This window comes from Pelophylax lessonae, assembly GCF_965119305.1.
Source record: "Pelophylax lessonae genome assembly, chromosome: 1".
NCBI classification, from domain to species: domain Eukaryota; kingdom Metazoa; phylum Chordata; class Amphibia; order Anura; family Ranidae; genus Pelophylax; species Pelophylax lessonae.
The window spans coordinates 574,498,805-574,521,413 of NC_138768.1; the positions used below are offsets into that span (position 1 = coordinate 574,498,805).

Sequence of the window (22,609 nt, forward strand, 5' to 3'; positions counted from 1 at the left end):
TGTGTATCAAAGTTAACACAGCAAAAGAGGCAATATTGTTGCAGGACACAAATACACTTATGAAAGTATACTCAGATGACACCCTACTTCAATCTGTGGTATTGGGGGGCCACTGGTTTATCACACCAGTTGTTCAAAAAATTGGCAAGGGAGTTTGGCACTGTGTGTATCAGAGTTAACACAGCAAAATAGACAATATTGTTGCAGGACACAAATACACCTATGAAAGTATACTCAGATAACCCCCCACTTCAATATGTGGTATTGGGGAGCCACTGATCTATCACACCAGTTGTACAAAAAATTGGCCAGTGAGTTTGGCACTGTGTGTAGCAGAGTTAACACAGCAAAAGAGGCAATATTGTTGCAGGACACAAATACACTTATGAAAGTATACTCAGATAACACCCCGCTTCAATATGTGGTATTGGGGGGCCATAGTTATATCACACCAGTTCTACAAATAATTGGCCAGTAACTGTTGTCACTGTGTGTAGCACGGTTAATGCAGAAAAAGAGGCCACATTTTTGCAGGACTACAATACACTCTTAGAAAAGTATACTGTTAAATAACACCCCACTTCAATATGTGGTATTGGGGGGCCACTGGTCTATCACACCAGTTATAATACATTAAAAGTGCTTTTGTCACTGTTTGTAGTATTGCTGCAGCAACGCTCAACACACCAGTCACAATGCTGCACAGTGCACAATACAAATCCTCTATAATATGCTTTCTATATTACAAAGTATATTATACGTGGATTACATCCCTATGTAGTGCACTGCACACCTATACCAAATAGCAGCCCTTAAAATGACTTTTGTGGACCTTAACAGAGCGATTTGTGTCACTGCCGATCTGTCCCTGGTGCACACACAGCATACCTGTCCCTACACTGACAAAAGACTGTACACCGATATCAAATAAATAGCAGCCCTTAAAATGACTTTTGTGGCCCTTAACAGAGCGATTTGTGTCACTGCCGATCTGTCCCTGATGAACACAGCATACCTGTCCCTAAACTGAAAAGAGACTGCAGACCTATACCAAATACCAGCCCTTTAAAGGACTTTTGTGGATCTTAACAGAGCGATTTGTGTCACTGCCGATCTGTCCCTGATGAACACAGCATACCTGTCCCTAAACTGAAAAGAGACTGTAGTAGACCTATACCAAATACCAGCCCTGAAAAGGACTTTTGTGGATCTTAACAGAGCTATTTGTGTCACTGGCAATCTCTCCCCGATGAACACAGCAGACCTCTCCCTACGCTGACAAAAAGCAGAATGGGAAATGGCCTCCAGCTCTGCTCTATTTATAAGGTAGGGGGCATGTCCATGTGCTGAAATGTTTCAATTGGCTGTCCCGTTCCACCTGACGGCTGTGTCATGGGTCAAAGTTCTCCCCAATGTAAACTAATATGGCCGCCGCGAACAACGCCATGTGTTTGCAAAATTGTCGCGTTGCGAACAAGCAAAATTTGCCGCGAACCAACCGCCGGGCGAAACCGCAAGGCCATCTCTAACCACTAGGGGAAATAATATGAGGGAGACCTCAGCACTGTGTAGACATGTGCAATTTGTGTCTGTCCAAATATAAATTCAGACAAATTTTTAGGTATTCAAAGATTCAGATGTATCTGAATCTGTGAATGAAATAGTAATTAATTTTGTTAAAATTAATTTAATTTTGTTTCCTTTATTTGTTTTCTAACGAATTCCAAATTTTTTGAATGTTTTTTGGGGGTCTGCAGGCGGGAGCTTATCGGAATCTGGAAGCCCGCTTTAACAAGGGGGCCCCCAGATTCTGCCCCCCCCACCATGTAAATGAGTATCAGGTACCCCTACCCATTCACCAAAAAAGTGGAAAAAGTGAGTAAAGACACAACATGAGTTTTTAACAAGTCCTTTATTAAAAAAAATAACAAAAAAAAAAATATCCCCCAGTGTAGGCCCATTGTCAATTACAAAGCCCACCGCACCGCCGGCCCCAAAAAAAAAAAAAAAAGAAAAAGAAAACCCCCTGGTCTCATCAAAGGCTCCTGACAGTTCTTAAATAGCTAAGGGGCAGGGCCAACCGGTGACATTACCGGATGACCCCACCGATTACGTCACAAGGGGGCGGAGGTCACCCTTTGACATTATAAGGTGACTCCACCTCTTAGTTGTTACGGAAATTTCAGGCTGCTGAGCAGGCAGAAGGTGGGAGCCTTCGACGAGATCAGCGATTTTATTTCTTTTTTCAGGTCTGGCAGTGCGGTGGGCATTGTGATTGGTGTTCGATTTACACTGGGAGATATTATGCTTTTTAATAAAAGACTTGTCAAAAATTTGTGTTGTGTCTTTACTCACTTTTTACACTTTTTTGGTGAATGGGTAAGGGTATTATGTACCCCATACTCATTCACATAGCAGGGGGGCGGGATCTGAGGGCCCACTTGTTAAAGGGGGCTTCCAGATTCCGATAAACCCCCCACCAGCAGACCTCTACCACCACTGGCCAGGGTCAGTATCGGGGCAAGCGCGTCATCCCTGCACAGCTTCTGGGCATGCCCAGAAGCTGTTTAGCAGGGAATGATGCGCCTGCACCGGAACTGACGAGTGGGGCCGTTCAGGCGCATTGACTCCTGAGAGCGATGACGTTCAGCTCCCAGGAGTCAACGCAAGTAGGAAGTGATAGCGGCGGCCGTGTCCACAGAGGGAGGAAGAGGAAGTAAGGTAAGTATATTTTCTTCAAAAACAAGGCAAGTAAACAAAAAAAAAAAAACTTCATTATCCATTTCTTTTTCAGGTGACACAGAGCAAGCGGATGGGTGGAACTCCGCTTTAATGACCAGGCAATTTTTTGCGATTCGGCACTGCGTTAATTTAACAGTCAATTGCATGGTCGGGCGACGCTGTACCCAAATAAAATTTATTTCCTTTTTTCCCCATAAATAGAGCTTTCATTTGGTGGTATTTAATCACCTATGCAATTTTTTTTTTTTTTTTTTTTTTACACTATAAACAAAAAAAGAGCAACATTTCTTAAAAAAAAACAAAAAAACAATATTTTTCACATTCTGCTATATAACATTCCCAAAAAAAAAGATTAAAAATCAAAAATGTTCATCCTTTTAGGCCATTTTGTATTCTGCTACATATTTTTGGTAAACAAAAATCGCAATGGGCGTATTTTGATTGGTTTGCGCAAAAGTTATCGCGTCTACAAACTAGGAAAAGATTTATGTAATTTTTATTTATTTATTTATTTTTTTACTAGTAATGGCGACCATCTGCGATTTTAAGCAGGACTGGAACATTGCGGCGGACAGATTGGACCCCTAACTGACATTTTTGACACTTTTAGGAGGACCAGTGACATTACTACAGTATTCAGTGCTAAAAATATGCACTGTTACTGTTATGACACTGGCAGGGAAGGGGTTAATCTAGGAGTGATCAAAGGGTTAAGTGTAAGCCTAGGAGAGTGTTTTCTAACTGTATTGGGGAGGGACTTATGAAATGACCACAGATCTGTGATCCTATATAGAAGGAAGGACCACAGGCGCTCTGTGATCATTCCAGAGAGAACAAGTTGGCTGTGTTTACAACAGCTGACAGTCCTTCTCTCTCAGCAGGGAATGATCACAGGTGTCCAGTGGCAATCACGACCGGCGGCCCCATGGATCAGCATCCCCCTTGCCTAGTGGGGGCAAAAGTGCGCCGCTGTCAGCGCCTGCTCGCCCCCAGCACCACTCTCACGAACCGACGTACCCATACGTTGATTCGCACAGCCGAGCCAGCCTGCCGCAGTATATATGCGGTGGGCAGTCGGCAAGCGGTTAAGGTATACCTAAAGGCAAAAGTATTTTTTTTAGTTTTGGAAGATTAGGGAGGGATTAGAACCCCTGTCAGTTTTTATTGCTGCCTGTGCCCTTGTTAAGGAGGTTCACCCTCTCTGTTTGTCCTGTTTACCATTCAGTGGCGGCTGGTGCTCAAAAATTTGGGGGGGGGGGGGGCGCAAACAGAAAAATGTAATAGGCATTGCTTTGCGGCAAAAAATGCGGCAAACCATTGCATGACTTTGAGGTCACAAAAGTGTGAAAGGGGCCTTCAGTAATCAAAATAAAGTGTGCCCCCTTCAATGCAGAGTGACCACAGCGTGCCCCCTTCAATGCAGAGTGACCACAGCGTACCCCCTTCAGTGCAGAGTGACCACAGCATGCCCCCATCAATGCAGAGTGACCACAGCGTGCCCCCATCAATGCAGAGTGACCACAGCATGCCCCCTTCAATGTAGAAAGACCACAGCATGCCCCCTTCAATGCAGAGTAACAACAGCATGCTCCCTTCAATGCAGAGTGACCACAGCGTGCCCCCTTCAATGCAGAGTGACCACAGCATGCCCCCATCAATGCAGAGTGACCACAGCATGCCCCCTTCAATACAGAGTGACCACAGCGTGCCCCTTTCAATGCAGAGTGACCACAGCGTGCCCCCTTCAATGCAGAGTGACCACAGCGTCCCCCCTTCAATGCAGAGTTACCACAGCATGCCCCCAGCAATGTAGAGTGACCACAGCATGCCCCCATCAATGTAGAGCGACCACAGTGTGCCCCCTTCAATGTAGAGTGATCACAGCATGCCCCCTTCAATGTAGAGTGACCACAGCGTGCCCCCTTCAATGTAGAGTGATCACAGCATGTCCCCTTAAATGTAGAGTGCCCACAGCGTGCCCCCTTTCAATGTAGAGTGACCACAGTGTGCCCCCTTCAATGTAGAGTGACCACAGTGTGCCCCCATCAATGTAGAGTGACCACAGTATGCCCTCTTCAATGTAGAGTGCCCACAGCATGCCCCCTTCAATGTAGAATGACCACAGCGTGCCCCCTTTAATGTAGAGTGACCATAGCGTGCCCCCTTCAATGCAGCGTGCCCACAATGTGCCCCCTTCAATGTAGAGTGCCCACAGTGTGCAGAGAGACCAGTGCCCTTACCTGATGCAGCGGCGGCTTCTCCTCAGTCCTCCGTGTCTCCTGAGTCCTCCTCCTCCTCCCTGGCCAATGGCCGGACGCATGTTACTATTATCATTGAAAGTCCCAAGAAAGTAATAGAGGGGAAATCTTCCAATGGTACACTAGTTCTGGTGACCTGGGGGTCCCCAAGAGATTCCCTTAATTTGCCAAGATTTCCTCTCATTTCATGTTTGGCTATGGGACAGAAAGTGATAAGAAAACTCTGAAATGGGACACAAATGCTGAAAAAAAAAAATGTAACAGGGGTTATATTCCTCCCTTGTTTTATCCAACATGAAAAAAAAGGTTTTCCTATAGTTCTACTTTAATGCATGTATAAAACTGTATCTGACACCTTTTTATAGGCCATCCAGTTAATAATAACTTGCACTGGCAAGGGGCAGGATTGCTTTCTAATTACTGATAGGTTTCAGCGTGTGTACTGGCTTTCAATGCCTTTTTGCACCTCCCTTTCTTCATGTGTTTAATACTTTTTACCTGTGTCATCCACTTTATTACACATAACGTAATTTATGAACTTATTTGTTTTTCTTTTTTGTATGTATGAATTGTATGGATTGTTACCGACATGTGGTGAAAATTTCATGTCAATAGCACCTTTTGAAATATATTTACCCAGAAAAATGTTCAATACTTATTTTACCCATCGTATAAGTTAATTCCTTTGCACCCCCATACATACTTAAAAAAGCTAACTAAACTTAAGCTTTATTACACATCTGTATATGTCAACTAAGCAACATAAATTTGTGCTTAGTTAATGCATAGGTATATTCAAGTTATGTATTTTTCCACCTTAATGAAAGATATTCTACATAATTTCCATGCCACGGGCCCATTTTTAAAATATGCCTATAACACAAGGCTAAATGAAAGAAAAAAATTCCTGAGGATTAGATAAAAATACTTTAGTTTGAATGTTCAGATATATATTTGGTTTAAACACATTCTCCAATTACTTGTTATGCTCACCTAATATTTCGCTGTAGTAACCATCCCAGTTGCCAGCGAACACAAGATAGCGTAATATGTCTTGGAAAAGATAGAAGTTTGTGTTTTGCCATCTCTCTAGAAAAGACATCCTATCAGTTAGTTCTGCCATGGCCCCAGGCACATAGGAAAAGGGGGCTGGAAGATGTCCACATAGTCTCTCTATTGAGTTGCCCATGGAGAATCTTATAGAATAGACAAACGGCAGGCCAAGAACTTCAGCAATAAGTTCACCACATGGGAATAATGGGTCTGAGATCAGGACATCAAACTTCTCATCTTCTAGTTTCTTTAATAATGACTTGTTCTTAAGTACCCCATCACACTTATGTTCTTGCATTTTCCGTTGTCTGGTCACCATCTCTTTCATTTTTTGATAGAATTCCCAATAGGTCATTTTAGGTACATCAAAAATCCATAGACTTAAAAATTCCTCAATATACTTTTCATTCTCCTCCTTTGTGAAAGGCACATCAAAAGCTTCATATTTTATATGTGAGTCTTTACTGGTGTTTGTACCAATTATAAAGGCAGCTGAATGAAGCAACACTGTAACTTCATGGTCTCTATTGGCAAGTTCATTCAGGATTATTTTCATATTCAAAAAATGACTAACGTCTGTTGGCCACACCAAAATCTTTCTGGCAGAAACAGTGCTAAAAATACTTGTGTGCAGGAGCAGAAAACAAATCCCAGTACAGAACATGTTGCTGACTCACTGTGATCTGAAGTTATCTGAGTTGGTACAAAGTGTAAAAAGGTATACGAAAAACTCTGAACACTAGAGGTAAAGTGAAACAGTGCCTATATATTGTTAATAGCAGCCATTTTACAAGAGACTTTTTAGTAATAGAAACAAAAATGAATGATATTTCCTAGTGTGGACAATTTTCCTATACTCTGCAATGCAGTGTTGCAAAAAGCGATACTGCCAATCTATTTCAACATTGCTTAACGACATAACGACCAGTCGCTGCAGATGTACTGCAGCAGGCTGGCTCTCCCAGGCAAAGTCCCATACATGTATGGCGCTTGTCTAGGAGGAGCTAGGGGGCGAGCGCGCCCCGTCGCCGATCATCAGTGGGGAAGCTGCCACGAGTGTCAGGCGGCTTCGATGGCCGCTGGCTAGAGTTGAGCGAACACCTGAAAGTCCGTGTTCGGCGGGTTCGGCCGAACTTGAAAAAAAAGTCTGGGTTTGTGAACCGGACTTAACCCGAACTTTGCCCCGATCCCGAACCCCATTGAAGTCAATGGAGACCCGAACATTTGAGCAGTAAAATGCGTCTAAAACAAACATGGAAAGGGCTAGAGGGCTGCAAATGGCAGCAAAATCATCTTAAGAGCATGGCAAGTGCTCTGCAAACAAATATGGATAGGGAAATAACTTAAAATAACATAAAAAACTGAAAAATAAAAAATAATAATCTTGAATGATGTAGGAGGAGGACGAGGCCCATATGGAGTAGGAGGTTGAGGTGGCGGTGGATATGGCGGTGTCGGTGGAAGCGGCGGCGGTGGAGGAGGACAAGGCCCATATGGAGTAGGAGGTTGAGGTGGAGGTGGATGTGGCGGTGTAGGTGGAAGCGGCGGTGGAGGAGGACGAGGTAGCCAACACTGGTTTTGGTTTCTAATTTTTTTTCTTTTTAAATTAGGGTACACCCCAAAAGAGTTAGAAAGATCAAATACAACAATGGCTGGGTAAGGCCGGTATACATGTCTATTCTGCACAAGGTACGGACAAGTCCTGTGGGATCCATGCCTGGTTCATTTTAATGAACGTGAGCTTGTCCACATTGGCTCTGGACAGGCGGCTGCGCTTGTCTGTGATAACGCCCCCAGCCGTGCTAAATACACGTTCAGATAATACACTGGCTGCAGGGGAGGCCAGCACCTCCAATGCGTAAAGGGAAAGCTCAGGCCATGTGCCCAATTTGGAGACCCAGAAGTTGAAGGGGCAGACCCGTCATTCAGTACATCTAGGCGTGTGCACACATACTGCTCCACCATGTTAGTGCTGGGTTGTGATGCTGCTGGTGGAGCTCCTGTTGCAAGGAGAGGACATGGTCGATCTTTGCCAGCTACACGCACAAGTGAAATACCTTTCTCAGCTGCGAGTAGGCGACAGAACCTTACAGCAGTATTTGGCAGGGCCTAATGCGCCTCTACAAATGTTGAGGCCAGAACAAGTACAGGCGATAGTAGATTGGGTTGCTGACAGTTCCTCCAGTTCCTTCACATTGTCTCCCACCTAGTCTTCTGCTGAAAGGTCAGAGTTGGCACATGCAGCCCATATCCATCAATCTTTCACCTCACCCCCCTGCAAATCAGCCAAGCAGTCTGAGCCCCGAATCATGCAGCAGTCTCTTCTTCTTTTTGATGACTCTGTTAGCATGGTTTCCCAGGGCCATCCACCTAGCCCTGCCCCAGAAGTGGAAGAGATTGAGTGCACCGATGCCCAACCACTTATGTCTCAAGATGAGTACATGGGAGGACCATCCCAGCACGTCTCGGATGATGACGAAACACAGGTACCAACTGCTGCGGAATTCTGAATTGTGGAGACCGACAAGGACAGGGGTGAAGACTGGGTGGAAGATGATGTGGCGGACGATGAGGTCTTTGACCCCACATGGAATGAACATCATGCAGATGACCTGAGTAGTTTGGAGGAAGAGGCGGTGGTCACACAGAGCCACCAGCACAGCAGAAGAGGGAGCAGGGTGCAAAAGCGGAGCGGCCGTGCCCTAGACACTACGCCTGCTACTGCCCAATGCAGCAAGGGACCGAGCACACCAAAGCCAGCTCAAGGGAGTTCCCTAGCGTGGCAGTTCTTCAGACAATGTGCTGATGACAGGACACGAGTGGTTTGTACGATGTGCAATCAGAGCCTGAAGCGAGGCATAAACCTTCTCAACCTGAGCAAAACCTGCATGAGCAGGCATCTAAGTGCAAAGCACGAGAGAAAGGTCTCTGGCTCCTCCTGCTCCCTCTTCTGCTGCTGCAGTCTCGGCCTCTTCATCCACCTATGTAGTGAGACCGGCACCTGCCACCCTGCAAACAGAGGATCTGCCAGCAACACCACCACCTGAGTCACCAACAACCATCTCCACAATGTCCCGTGGAATCGTTCAGCTTTCTATCTCCCAAACACTGGAGCGGAAGAGGAAGTACCCCCCCCCCTACCTTCCCGCAATCCTTGGCCCTGAATGCCAGCATTTCAAAATTCCTGACCTTTGAAATGCTGTCATTCCGTCTGGTGGAGACGCAGAGTTTTAAAAGCCTTGTGGCTGTGGCTGTCCCACAGTACGTCATGCCCAGCCGCCACTACTTTTCCAGGCAAGCCATCCCTTCCCTGCACAACTAAGTGGGTGACAAAATCAGGTGTGCACTGCGCAACCCCATCTGTGGCAAGGTCCACCTAACTACGGATACGTGGACCAGTAAGCATGGTCAGGGACGTTATATCTCCCTAACAGCACACTGGGTAAATGCAGCGGCGGCTGTGCCTGAGGCGGATAGCATTTTGGCGCATATCCTTCCACCACCGAGGATTGCAGTGCGCTTCAGTTTACCTCCTGTTCCTAACTCCTCCTACTCCGCTTCCTCATCCTCTACCGCCTCCTCATCCGGTCAGCGTAACACCTTCACCACCAACTTCAGCACAGCCAGGGGTAAACGACAGCAGGCAGTTTTAAAACTTGCCTGTTTGGGGGAAAAACCACACACCGCGTAGGAGTTGTGGAGGGGCATTGAACAGCAAACCAATGAGTGGTTGGTGCCAGTGAGCCTCAAGCCCGGCCTGGTGGTGTGCGATAATGGGTGAAATCTCGTAGCAGCTCTGGGCCTAGCCGGTTTGACACACATCCCTTGCCTGGCGCATGTGCTGAATTTGGTGGTGCAGAGGTTCCTTAGAAATTACCCCGATATGTCAGAGCTGCTGCAGAAAGTGTGGGCCGTCTGTGTGCACTTTCGGCGTTCTCACCCTGCTGCTTCTCGCCTATCAGCGCTGCAGCATAACTTCGGCCTTCCCGCTCACCACCTCATATGTGACGTGCCCACAAGGTGGAACTCCACCTTGCACATGCTGGCCAGACTGTGCGAGCAGCAGCAGGACATAGTGGAGTTTCAGCTGCAGCACGCACGCATGAGTCGCTCTGCGGAACAGCACCACTTCACCACCAGTAACTGGACCTCCATGCGAGACCTGTGTGCCTTGTTTCGCTGTAACATATGCAGACTAGGCCGCAATGTAATCTTTTTTCCTTAAATGGGTGTTTATTGAATAGCGGAATAGAACAACAGTATCCAACGAGTGTATCTCACAGTAAAATATGCAGACTAGGCCGCAATGTAATATTTTTTCCCTAAATGGGTATTTATTGAATAGAGGACTAGAACAACAGTATACAACGGGTGTATCTCACACGCACAGATACAGACTGGGACGCAATTTAATATTTTTTCCCTAAATGGGTGTTTATTGAAAAGCGAACTAGAACAACAGTATACAACAGGTGTATCTCACACATACAGATACAGACTAAGCCGCAATTTAATATCTTTCTGTCCCCTAAATGTTTTTTTTTATTGCAATGCGCAATACAACAGTATGCAATGGGTGTATGTCACTGTAACATATGCGGACAGGGCCGCAATAAACTCTTTTGTCCCCTAAATGTTTTTTTTTATTGCAATGCGCAATACAACAGTATGCGATGGGTGTATCTCAGTGTAACATATGCAGACAGGGCCGCAATCAACTTTTTTTGCCCCAAAATGTTTTTTTTTTATTGCAAGGCTCAATACAACAGTATGCAATGGTTGTATCTGACTGTAACATATGCAGACAGGGCCGAAATAAACTCTTTTGTCCCCTAAATGTTTTTTTTTATTGCAAGGCGCAATACAACAGTATGCAATGGGTGTATCTCAATGTAAATTATGCGGACAGAGCCGCAATAAACTCTTTTGTCCCCTAAATGTTTTTTTTTTATTGCAAGGCGCAATACAACAGTATGCAATGGGTGTATCTCACTGTAACATATGCAGACAGGGCCGCAATAAAGTAGAAACATATTTGCCAGCACACCAAGGATCTTGCAAAAGCAGTCCAAAAAACTTTATTCGAGATAAGATCACATCAGAAAAATATAGTGCAACGTTTCAGAGCTGCACAGGACCCCTTCGTCAGGCATGTGATACAGTGCAGTTTGTGAGCAGAGAATATATAAAGCAGTAGCGGAACTATCAGGGTCGCAGCGGTCGCGCTTGCGACCGGGCCCTGGAGTTGCGCTACCTGAGGGGGGCCCGCCAGCCCCCGTTCTCTTACTGCGGCCGCGGCGTGAGGGGGCCTGTCCGCCTGACTGTTCCGTGTTCGCTAGTGGCTGTCTGGCTGAGACTGAGAGACGATCATTGTGCGGGCGGGGGGGGGGGGGGGCGGCGGTAGAGACGTGTCTAAAGCGGCCAGTTTTCTGTGTAAAGCTGCAATCTGCTGCTGTGCTGCCTGCACCTCCCCCAGCCCTGCCGATCCTCCAATCAGAGCTGATGCAGTGAGGCAGTGACACCAATAGTGTGCAGGGGGAGGAGGAGTTCGAGTGCGAAGAGACTACATGCTGTGCCTGCTAGAAGAAGTGTGCCTGCCTGGCTGGAGTTGCTGAGTGACTGAGGGGGAAGCTGACTAACCGACTCGACTGCTAAGTGCTAATTGTAAGTGAACGAACTTGCCTTTTTGATCCCAAACTCCACCCTTGTTGCTGGCTTGCTGCAATGCTGCCTCTTAATGATCCCAGACCCATGCCTGGCACAGAACAGATCTCATCCCTATCTACAACAGAGGTGTTGGGGGGTGTAGGGATGAGATCTGTGGTGGTGGGGGGATGGGATCAGTAAGACAGAGGTGGTGGTGGTGGGGGAGGATGACACCACATCCCACCCCTCCTCCACCCCCCCCACCATTGCCCCCACTGATCCCTCTCCACTATCACCTCTTCACCACCGCCATTGATCCCACCCCCCTCCCAACTATCACCCCCCCTCACCACCGCCATTGATCCCACCCCCCTTCACCATTGCCGCCACTAATCTTACCCCCCCTTCACCACCATCACCACCTCTGATCACACCCCCCCTCCCCACCACCACCGCCACTGATCACACCCCCCTCCCCACCACCGCCGCCACTGATCACACCCTCCTTCCCACCACCGCCGCCACTGATCACACCCCCCTCCCCACCACGGCACCACTGATCACACCCCCCCTCCCCACCACCGCCGCCACTGATCACACCCTCCTCCCCACCACCACCCCCACTGATCACACCCCCCTCCCCACCACCGCCGCCACTGATCACACCCTCCTTCCCACCACCGCCGCCACTGATCACACCCCCCTCCCCACCACGGCACCACTGATCACACCCCCCCCCACCACCGCCGCCACTGATCACACCCTCCTCCCCACCACCGCCGCCACTGATCACACCCCCCTCTCCACCACGGCGCCACTGATCACACCCTCCTCCCCACCACCGCCGCCACTGATCACGCCCCCCTCCCCACCACGGCACCACTGATCACACCCCCCCTCCCCACCACCGCCGCCACTGATCACAGCCCCCTCCCCACCACCGCCGCCACTGATCACACCCCCCTCCCCACCACTGCCTCCACTGATCACACCCCCCTCCCCACCACTGCCTCCACTGATCACACCCCCCTCCCCACCACGGCACCACTGATCACACCCCCCCTCCCCACCACCGCCGCCACTGATCACACCCCCCTCCCCACCACCGCCGCCACTGATCACACCCCCCTCCCCACCACTGCCTCCACTGATCACACCCCCCTCCCCACCATGGCACCACTGATCACACCCCCCCTCCCCACCACCGCCGCCACTGATCACACCCCCCTCCCCACCACCGCCGCCACTGATCACACCCCCCTCCCCACCACCGCCGCCACTGATCACACCCCCCTCCCCACCACAGCCGCCACTGATCACACCCCCCTCCCCACCACCGCCGCCACTGATCACACCCCCCTCCCCACCACCGCCGCCACTGATCACACCCCCCTCCCCACCACTGCCTCCACTGATCACACCCCCCTCCCCACCACTGCCTCCACTGATCACACCCCCCTCCCCACCACCGCCGCCACTGATCACACCCCCCTCCCCACCACGGCGCTGCCACTGATCACACCCCCCTCCCCACCACGGGGGGGGGCCCTTCATGATTTCTTGCACCGGGGCCCTGAGAAATCTAGTTACGCCCCTGATATAAAGACATACCATCAATAGAAAGCAGTGCATTTAGGTGACACCCACCTCTGATGACATCATTCTCCCGCCTAATATACACCTAATAAACATCATTATCATCAAAAGCCAGCCCTAATATAAAAAATATTGAGGTTACCATACCTTGGGGTTTTGAAGAAGAGGATAGGTCCTGGTGTGCGCAGGCTGATCGGGCACATCGCTAGGATGCGTCCCGATCCCCCCTTTAACAAGCGGGGCAGAGCGTCTAAATTACAGGCCGCCTGTGTGAGAGACGGTACGCCTTCTGATGCATAGCGTCCACTGCTGTCATGGGAACCATGACGCAGGGACGCGCATGCGCATCAGAGAGGCTCGGCTCAGAAGGGGGAGGCGCGGGCTGTCAGAGCTGAAGAGAGAGAAGGGAAAAAGACAGAACACAGGCGTGTGACAGAACATAGGCAAAGGAATGCATGGAGAATATAGAGCCAAAAAGGAATATTAGACGGAAAAAAGGATGCAGAACAAGAAAAAAGGGGAAAAAAGGAGTCAGCGATTATAAATGCAAGGGAGGATGAAAGAAGAAGAAGGAGAAAAAATGATGAATGAAAAATCAATAGAAAATATTAAGCATAGAAAATGAAAAAAATAAAGAAAAAATAAATAATAAAAAAAGAAAAAAGAAGAAAAAAAAGAAAAAAAAGGGGAAAAAAGTGGAATATGTAAGTAACAATGATAGAAAATCAAAAATCAAAATAGAAAAATGCAAAGGAAAATAAACAAATAATAAATAAATAAAATAAAAATAAAAAATATGAAAATAAATAAGTGTAAAAAATTAATAAAATAAGAAATGAATAATAAATGAGAACCAAGACAAATGTAAAGAAGACAAGAAGAAAGAGGTAGAGAAAAGAGGAAAAGATACGATATAAAGGTGGAGGAGACATAAGTAGGAGGAAACTACAATGAGGGGGCAAATTGGGACTTTAAAGGTGCAAATGATGGAGAAAAATCTGAATTCTCAAAAATTGAACATTTTATTACACAAAGGAAAAGGAACAAGACAGGACATTAGATAAAATGTTAAAAGCAAAGGAATGCACTCAAAAATATCAACTCTACATGTTTCGCCATCTTCATAATAGCTTCTTCAGGAGTTTTGCCAGATATTTCTTGAGAGTGAACATTTCTAAATTACAGAAAAAAAAAAAAGGAACATAAACAATAGAACAAAGGAATAACTACTGGGGCATAAACCAAAAGGTCCTAAATTTGATGCCCTCATACACTTCACAATTTTAGCACTAATATCAAAAAGGTACCTTTATAAAGACCTGACCCCTTTCTTTTGCCGGAGGTGAACACAACGTAGGCGCCGGAGACCAGGTGAATGAGGAAGGAGGAACTGAGACATCTAGCCCCTTAAAGTTGACCCATAGAGAGGGTGATAGCCAAGCCAAGGATAATACGTATTGAGAATGAGAGACTGCAATATAGGAATACATTAAAAACAATATAGGTTTTGTGACTTGTAAATATCACATTCTTGAATGGGAATATATTTACCTATTCTGAATTAGCAATGAAATATACTTCAAGGGTATTCCAATATCAAAAGCGGGGAGGGAGAGCAAAGACTATCCCATATAAATCCCCAGGAAGAAGTATCCCTTTAAGAGAGACAAAAAAAAAAAATATATATATATATATATGGTGTATAGGTACACCTCAAATTGTAAGAAATATGCTAGTGGTAAAATGACCAAGAATATTTACCCTTATGAGGCAATATTGAACGAATGGAGTTCCATCCACACTGATATGTGATCGGACGCCAAATTGCAAAAAACTTTCCCAATGGTGTGCTTCAAAACAATGCTGCACAAGAGAGAAAGAGGGGCATAAAGCACGAGGTAATTTAGTCAGCATATCTAAGCCCAAAAGGAATCAGTAGAGTAGTAAGAAGGAGAAATGTTCCATTACCGCAGAAATCTTCAAACGCATATGTCGTTCCCCGGTGGTCTAGTGTAATACTGTCCATGTTGCGCCGGCATTTATACACCATCTCCACTCCCGCGGCGTGTGACGTCACCGCGGGAGTGAGAGCGAGGTATGCCCGGCGATCCAATTGAAGCCAAGCGGGAAGTGCGTCATACAGACGCGACCGCATCACATGATGCGGCCCGGAACCGGAAGTCGAGGATGACCACATCCGGTCCGGTCGCCATGTATGCAGAGGAGGTAGATTGAGAAGGAAACAAATAGTCCGAAATAGGTTCAACACTAAGATCGACCCAAATGACGCTAATTAAGCAATGATACTTACCTGAGAGACTCTTAAAATATATAAAGATATAAAGAAGATTTTATAGGACACAGTCACATACAAAAATCTGCCTCAATTACTCTCTCGTATCCATAGTAAGAAATATGCATTCATCTGCTAAAAGAAAGATGTAAAAAGAAAAAGGATGTAATATTACATCCTTTTTACCAGGGTAGACTTTTATATGTCATATTGTCTGTTAGAGAATAATTATGAAAGCAATACGTTTATGAGAACATATGCCACCCACACTGCGGAACCCTGGTAATTAGTGTTAAAGACTCAAAATTGACATAAATGGTTGAAAGGAAAAGAAAAGGGAAAAGAGAAAGAAAAAAAGGGGGGAGGGGCAAAAAAGGAGAAAGGAAACAAAAGACGAACATCTTTTGTTAGCGCACATGATCAGTTAGTGCACATGACGAGTATAGCTCAGGAAACAAGGCTGTCAGTGTCGTCCCAAGGGTGCTGATAATGGGACTGCCATGGGCAGTTCAGCGGCCCCATCATTTGCAAACCTGTTCATGGGCTACCTTGAGGATCAGCACGTTTATCCGTCCATTCCCTTCAACAGCTTTGTGAGGGGGTGGATGAGATACATAGACAATATTTTTTTAATCTGGATGGGGAGTAGTGATGTGTTTTCAATTTTTGTAGATTTTTTGAATGGAATATCTCCCGGAATAGTCTTCAACCCAGATATCTCGGACCACCAGATTACTTTCCTAGACGTCTTAATTACCAAGAAAGATGGCACTGTCGTCACTTCTCTCTATACCAAACCCACTGACAGAAATACGTTGCTCCATTATCAGAGCGCTCATCCAACTCACTTACGCAGGAACCTACCAATTTCACAGTTTATGAGGGTGACACGTATCTGCTCTGACACCAAAGAAAGACAGCGGCAACTGCATTCTATGTACAATAAATTTCTGGCAAGAGGTTATCCCACCCAGTACTTGATCGTGCCCTGGAGAGGGCCACATCTGAACGACGCAGAACTAATGACTCTAACGAACGCCCACTATGCGCACATGCCTTCAGCCGTGAATCCAACAGGATCAAGCATGCAGTAATGAACAACCATAACATCCTACAGGCAGATATAACCCTCGCATGAAGCCTTAAGACAAAACCCATGATTGCCTACAAACGTAGCAAGCCATTGCGGGAACATCTTATAAAGGCTGATCATAGGCAGAAATATGCCCCAGCTCCCTTTAAAATATCACACCAGAAAGGGTGTTATAGATGTCATAATTGCAATGTGTGTAACTCTCTCATCAGTGGTGAATATTTTTCATACCCACACAGGGGCAACCAATACCGGATATTGGATTATCTGAACTGCAATACTGAATTTTGTGTTTACATTTTGAAATGTCTCCTCCCCCTTTATATTGTATCTTTTCCTCTTTTCTCTACCTCGTTCTTCTTGTCTTCTTTACATTTGTCTTGGTTCTCATTTATTATTCATTTCTTATTTTATTTATTTTTTAGACTTATTTATTTTCATATTTTTTATTTATATTTTATTTATTTATTATTTGTTTATTTTCCTTTGCATTTTTCTATTTAGATTTTTGATTTTCTATCATTGTAACTTATATATTCCCCTTTTTTCTTTTTTTATTATTTATTTTTTATTTATTTTTTTTTCATTTTCTATGCTTTATATTTTCTATTGATTTTTCATTCATCATTTTTTTCTCCTTCTTCTTTCAGCCTCCCTTGCATTTATAATTTCTGCATCCTTTTTTCCGCCTGATATTCCTTTTTGGCTCTATATTCTCCATGCATTCCTTTGCCTGTGTTCTGTCACACGCCTGTGTTCTGTCTTTCTCCCTTCTCTCTCTTCAGCTCTGACAGCCCGCGCCTCCCCCTTCTGAGCCGAGCCTCTCTGATGCGCATGCGTGTCCCTGCGTCATGGTTCCCATGACAGCAGCGGACGCTATGCATCAGAAGGCGTACCGTCTCTCACACAGGCGGCCTACGTGGCGCGCCATGATTGGCTACCGCTGCGCAATGCTCTGCAATTGAGACGCTCTGCCCCGCTTGTTAAAGGGGGGATCGGGACGCATCCTAGTGATGTGCCCGATCAGCCTGCGCAAACCAGCACCTATCCTCTTCTTCAAAACCCCAAGGTATGGTAACCTCAATATTTTTTATATTAGTGCTGGCTTTTGATGATAATGATGTTTATTGGGTGTATATTAGGCGGGAGAATGATGTCATCAGAGGTGGGTGTCGCCTAAATGCACTGCTTTCTATTGGTGGTATGTCTTTATATATTCTCTGCTCACAAACTGCACTGTATCACATGCCTGACTAAGGGGTCCTGTGCGGCTCCGAAACGTTGCACTATATTTTTCTGATGTGATCTTATCTGGAATAAAGTTTTTTGGACTGCTTTTGCAAGATCCTTGGTGTGCTGGCGAATATGTATCTACTTGTAACTGATCCAGTTGCCAACTGGTGATCGCTTCAGCACCCAGTTCACATGAGCCTACAAACCAGGAAGGTGTGCGATAGGAATATGAACTATACTATATAGGGCCGCAATAAACTATTTTGTCCCCTAAATGTTTTTTTTTTATTGCAAGGCGCAATACAACAGTATGCAATGGGTGTATCTCACTGTAACATATGCAGACAGGCCCGCATTCAACTTTTTTTGCCCCTAAATGTTTTTTTTTTATTGCAATGCACAATACAACAGTATGCAATGGGTGTATCGCACTGTAACGTATCAATGAAAAACTGAAAAATAATTGTCCCATTAATTGGTGCTTGTTGAATAGCAGATTTGAAATGCAGTGTCTGTCTAAATGCTGTAAGTCACAGTAAAATATGAAGGAAAAAGTTTTTTTTTTTTTTTTAATGCAGATTAAGCAGACACATATGCACTGAGGTTGAAGGAAATGCCCGCTACACACCGCACGCCAAAGGCTTCATGTACAACACGGGACGTTGTTAAAAGTCCCTTTGAATGCTGGAATTTTTAGGACGTTTAAAACATCAGTTAACGTGCTTTTAGTAGCTTTTTCCATTTGCATTATTGCACGTTTGGCCACGTCGCTTTTATTAGCGTTTTTTCTGCCTCCATTCAAAATCAATGGTTCCCTATGGGAGCCTATTGATTTGAATGGAAGGCGCACCGCAAGTCGGATCATCATCCGACTTGCGGCGCGACTTGCGCTGTGAGAATCTTGAGGGGGAACTCCACGCCAAAATGGGAAAAAATGGCGTGAGGTTCCCCCCCAGGTTCCAAACCAGGCCCTTCGGGTCTGGTATGGAATTTCAGGGTAGCCCCATGCCGAAAAAACGGCGTGGGGTCCCCCCCAAAATCCATACCAAACCCTTATCCGAGCATGCAGCCCGGCAGGCCAGGAAAGGGGAGGGGACGAGCGAGCGGCCCCACCCCCCCTGGACCATACCAGGCCACACGCCCTCAACATGGGGGGTGTGGGTGCTTTGGGGCAGGGGGGGGCTCTGCACCCCCCCACCCCAAAGCACCTTTGCCCCATGTTGATGAGGGCAAGGGCCTCATCCCCACAACCCTGGCCGGTGGTTGTGGGGGTCTGCGGGCAGGGGGCTTCTCGATATCTGGAAGCCCCCTTTATCAAGGGGGCCCCCCAGATCCCGGACCCCCTCCCTATGTGAATGGGTATGGGGTACACTGTACCCCTACCCATTCACCCCATAAAAGGCAGTGTATGTAAATAATGACAGGAGACGTTTTGGAAAGTTTATTAAAAATCTTCATCCGGTCTTCTCCGCTCTGGTCTTCTCCCCCTCCGCTCTTCTGCTCTTTTGCTGTCCGCTCTTCTGCCCTTGGCCTTTCTTCTTCCTCTGGTCCTCCTCAGACGATGTCTCCGGTGATTATGCCGGTCTCCGGTCTCTGCAGCTTGTTATATAGCCATTGTGGGCGTGGCCTCCCAATTACATCATCAGGAGACCACGCCCCTCATGTAATCTGTGACGTCATCTGTGGCATGAGGGGGCGGGGTCTCCTGATGATGTCAGCGGGCGGCCACGCCCACAATGGCTATATAACAAGCTGCAGAGACCGAAAACTGGCATAATCACCGGAGACATCGTCTGAGGAGGACCGGATGAAGAAGAAGAGCTGAGGGCAAAAGACCAGAAGAGCGGACAGCAAAAGAGCAGAAGACCAGAAGAGCGGAGGGGGAGAAGACCAGAGCGGAGAAGATCGGATGAAGATTTTTAATAAACTTTCCAAAACGTCTCCTGTCGTTATTTACATACACTGCCTTTTATGGGGTGAATGGGTAGGGGTACAGTGTACCCCATACCCATTCACATAGGGAGGGGGTCCGGGATCTGGGGGCCACCCTTGTTAAAGGGGGCTTCCAGATACCAAGAAGCCCCCTGCCCTCAGACCCCCACAACCACCGGCCAGGGTTGTGGGGATGAGGCCCTTGCTTTGGGGTGGGGGGTGCAGAGCTCCCCCCCGCCTCAAAGCACCAACACCCCCCATGTTGATGGCATGTGGCCTGGTATGGTCCAGGGGGGGTTGGGGCAGTTCGCTCATCCCCTCCCCCTTCCTGCCCTACCGGGCTGCATGCGCAGATAAGGGTCTGGTGTGGATTTTGGGGGGGACCCCACGCCGTTTTTTCGGCGTGGGGCTACCCTCAAATTCCATACCAGACCCGAAGGGCCCGGTTTGGAACCTGGGGGGGGGGGACCCCCACGCAGTTTTTATTCCCATTTTGGCGTGGAGTTCCCCCTCAAGATTCTCACAGCGCAAGTCGCACCGCAAGTCACATCATCCTGATCCGACTTGCGGTGCGCTTTCCATTCAAATCAATAGGCTCCCATAGGGAACCATTGATTTTGAATGAAAGAAACGCGGGAAAACACACGTTCAAACGCAAATAATTGCGTTCCTTTCTCCTCCTCACTTGGCTCAGGTCAGGGCATAAAGATTGTGCACTGCGCCCCCACACAATACAATCAATGTAGATCGCTGTCTGATTAAAGCAGATTGTTCCTATCTATGCTTTCCCTAAAAGCAATCTCCAGCCTGAACCTATAGTAAACTCCTATCTCTCCCTCCGGGCAAAAAGATTGTGCACTGCACCCTCACACAACCAAATCAATGTAGATCGCTGTCTGATTAAAGCAGATTGTTCCTATCCTATGCTTTCCCTACAAGCAATCTCTCCAGCCTCGCCCTACAGTAAACTCCCATCTCTCCCTCAGCAGTATCAGGAACCTCTCCCTAGTATAGTTATAGCAGAGTGACGCGCGTCGCTGTGTGACTCCAGCTTATATAGTGTCTGGGTCACATGCTGCACTGGCCAATCACAGCCATGTCATTAGTAGGCATGGCTGTGATGGCTTCTAGGGCACACTAGTTAAACGCTTGCTGATTGGCTGCCTTGCACCTGTTGAAACTGCGCCATTAAAACCGCGCCAAAACATCAAATAACAGTACCGAACAACGGACAGTACCCAAACAAACAGTTAAATGTTTGGGTTCGGGTCCGGGTACCGAATCCCCAAAATTCCGGTACGAACGCGAACAATACAGTCCAGGTTCACTCAACCCTACCACTGGCCACTCGCGATCTCCCCCCGCTGACAGAGAAGGACGGACGGCTGATGTAAACACAGCCATCCGTTCTTCTTCCTGGGATGATCACAGAGACAATGTGATCCTGCTATATCTCACAAGCCCAACCCCCCCACAGTTAGAAACACTCCCCTAGGCTTACACTTAACCCCTTGATCACCCCATAGTGTTAACCCCTTCCCTGCCAATGGCATTACTACAGTAACAGTGCATATTTTTAGCACTGATTACTGTAGTAATGTCACTGATACCCCCAAAAGTGTAAAAAATGTCAGTTAGGTGTCCGATCTGTCCGCCGCAATGTCAGAGTCCCGCAAAAAATCACAGATCGCCGCCATTACTAGTAAAAAAAAAAAAAAAAAAAAACAATAAAAATGACATAAATCTTTCCCGTAGATAGTAAACTCAATAACTTTTGCGCAAACCAATCAAAATACGCTTATTACAATTTTTTTTTTTACCAAAAATATGTAGCAGAAAACAAATTGGCCTAAAATGTTAAAAAATTTAGATTTTACATTTATTTTTGGTAATGTTATATAGCAGAATGTGAAAAATATTGTTTTTTTTTCAAAATTGTCGCTCTATTTTTTTGTTTATAGCGCAAAAAATAAAAAAAAGCACAGGTGATCAAATATCACCAAAAGAAAGCTCTATTTGTGGGAAAAAAGGACATAAATTTCGATTGGGTACAGCGTCGCACGACCGCGCAATTGTCCGTTAAATTCACGCAGTGCCGAATCGCAAAATAGGGCCTGGTCATTGAGCAGCAAAATCTTCCGGTCTTAAAGTGGTAAAAGGGTAACTCCACTTTCGTGGGGAAAAAAATAGCAAACAAAGAAAAACAATATAGTGTATACAATTGAGACACAAATCATATTGCAATTGAATGATATTAAAAATTACCTTTCCTTTTCAATCTGCAGCCGCTGTAATTTTCTGAAAATGCAATGCATATATATATATATATGGCTACCTGGAGCCGTTCTGTACATAGAATGTGTACTGACCACACCCCAGAAACATAATTTCCTGTTTGTGTGATTGGCTCACCAATTTTCCCAGAAGTCTGCCTAAGATACAAGTCAAATTTCTGGCATCCCTTGCAACAAAAATGTAATTTTAGGTCAGATACTCCCAATAGGAACACGTCTAAAGGGATGCAGGCCCAGCAGCTTTCCTCATTAGAGCCCTGCAGTTGAAAATTCCAAATTTTAAGAACAAATCGAATTCAGATTGGTCGAGAAATGATCGACTGATTCTAATTCTGTGTGAAGAATAGCTGGTTAACCACTTCCTGACCACCTGCCGCCTATTTATTGCGGCAGGTTGGCTCTCCTGTGCAAACCAACGTAGATCTACCGTTCTTCTCCCTGCAATGACCATAGAGCCCATGTAATCCTT

General features: G+C 46.4%; 1 protein-coding gene across 3 annotated transcripts in view; it reads right to left on the reverse strand.

Annotated features, from left to right (window-relative positions):
• Positions 1 to 22,609, reverse strand: part of LOC309567267 (UDP-glucuronosyltransferase 2A2-like) — a 165,764-nt gene that overhangs the window by 82,300 nt on the left and 60,855 nt on the right. Inside the window, exon 1 of one of the 3 annotated variants that reach the window (XM_082272650.1) lies at positions 5,994 to 6,210. The exons of the other annotated variants lie outside the window; for them this stretch is intronic. Coding sequence (XP_082128776.1) covers positions 5,994 to 6,189 — 196 coding nt within the window. The 5' untranslated portion in view covers positions 6,190 to 6,210. Of the gene's footprint in view, positions 1 to 5,993; positions 6,211 to 22,609 lie in introns of those variants that run through there. 3 annotated transcript variants of the gene reach the window in all.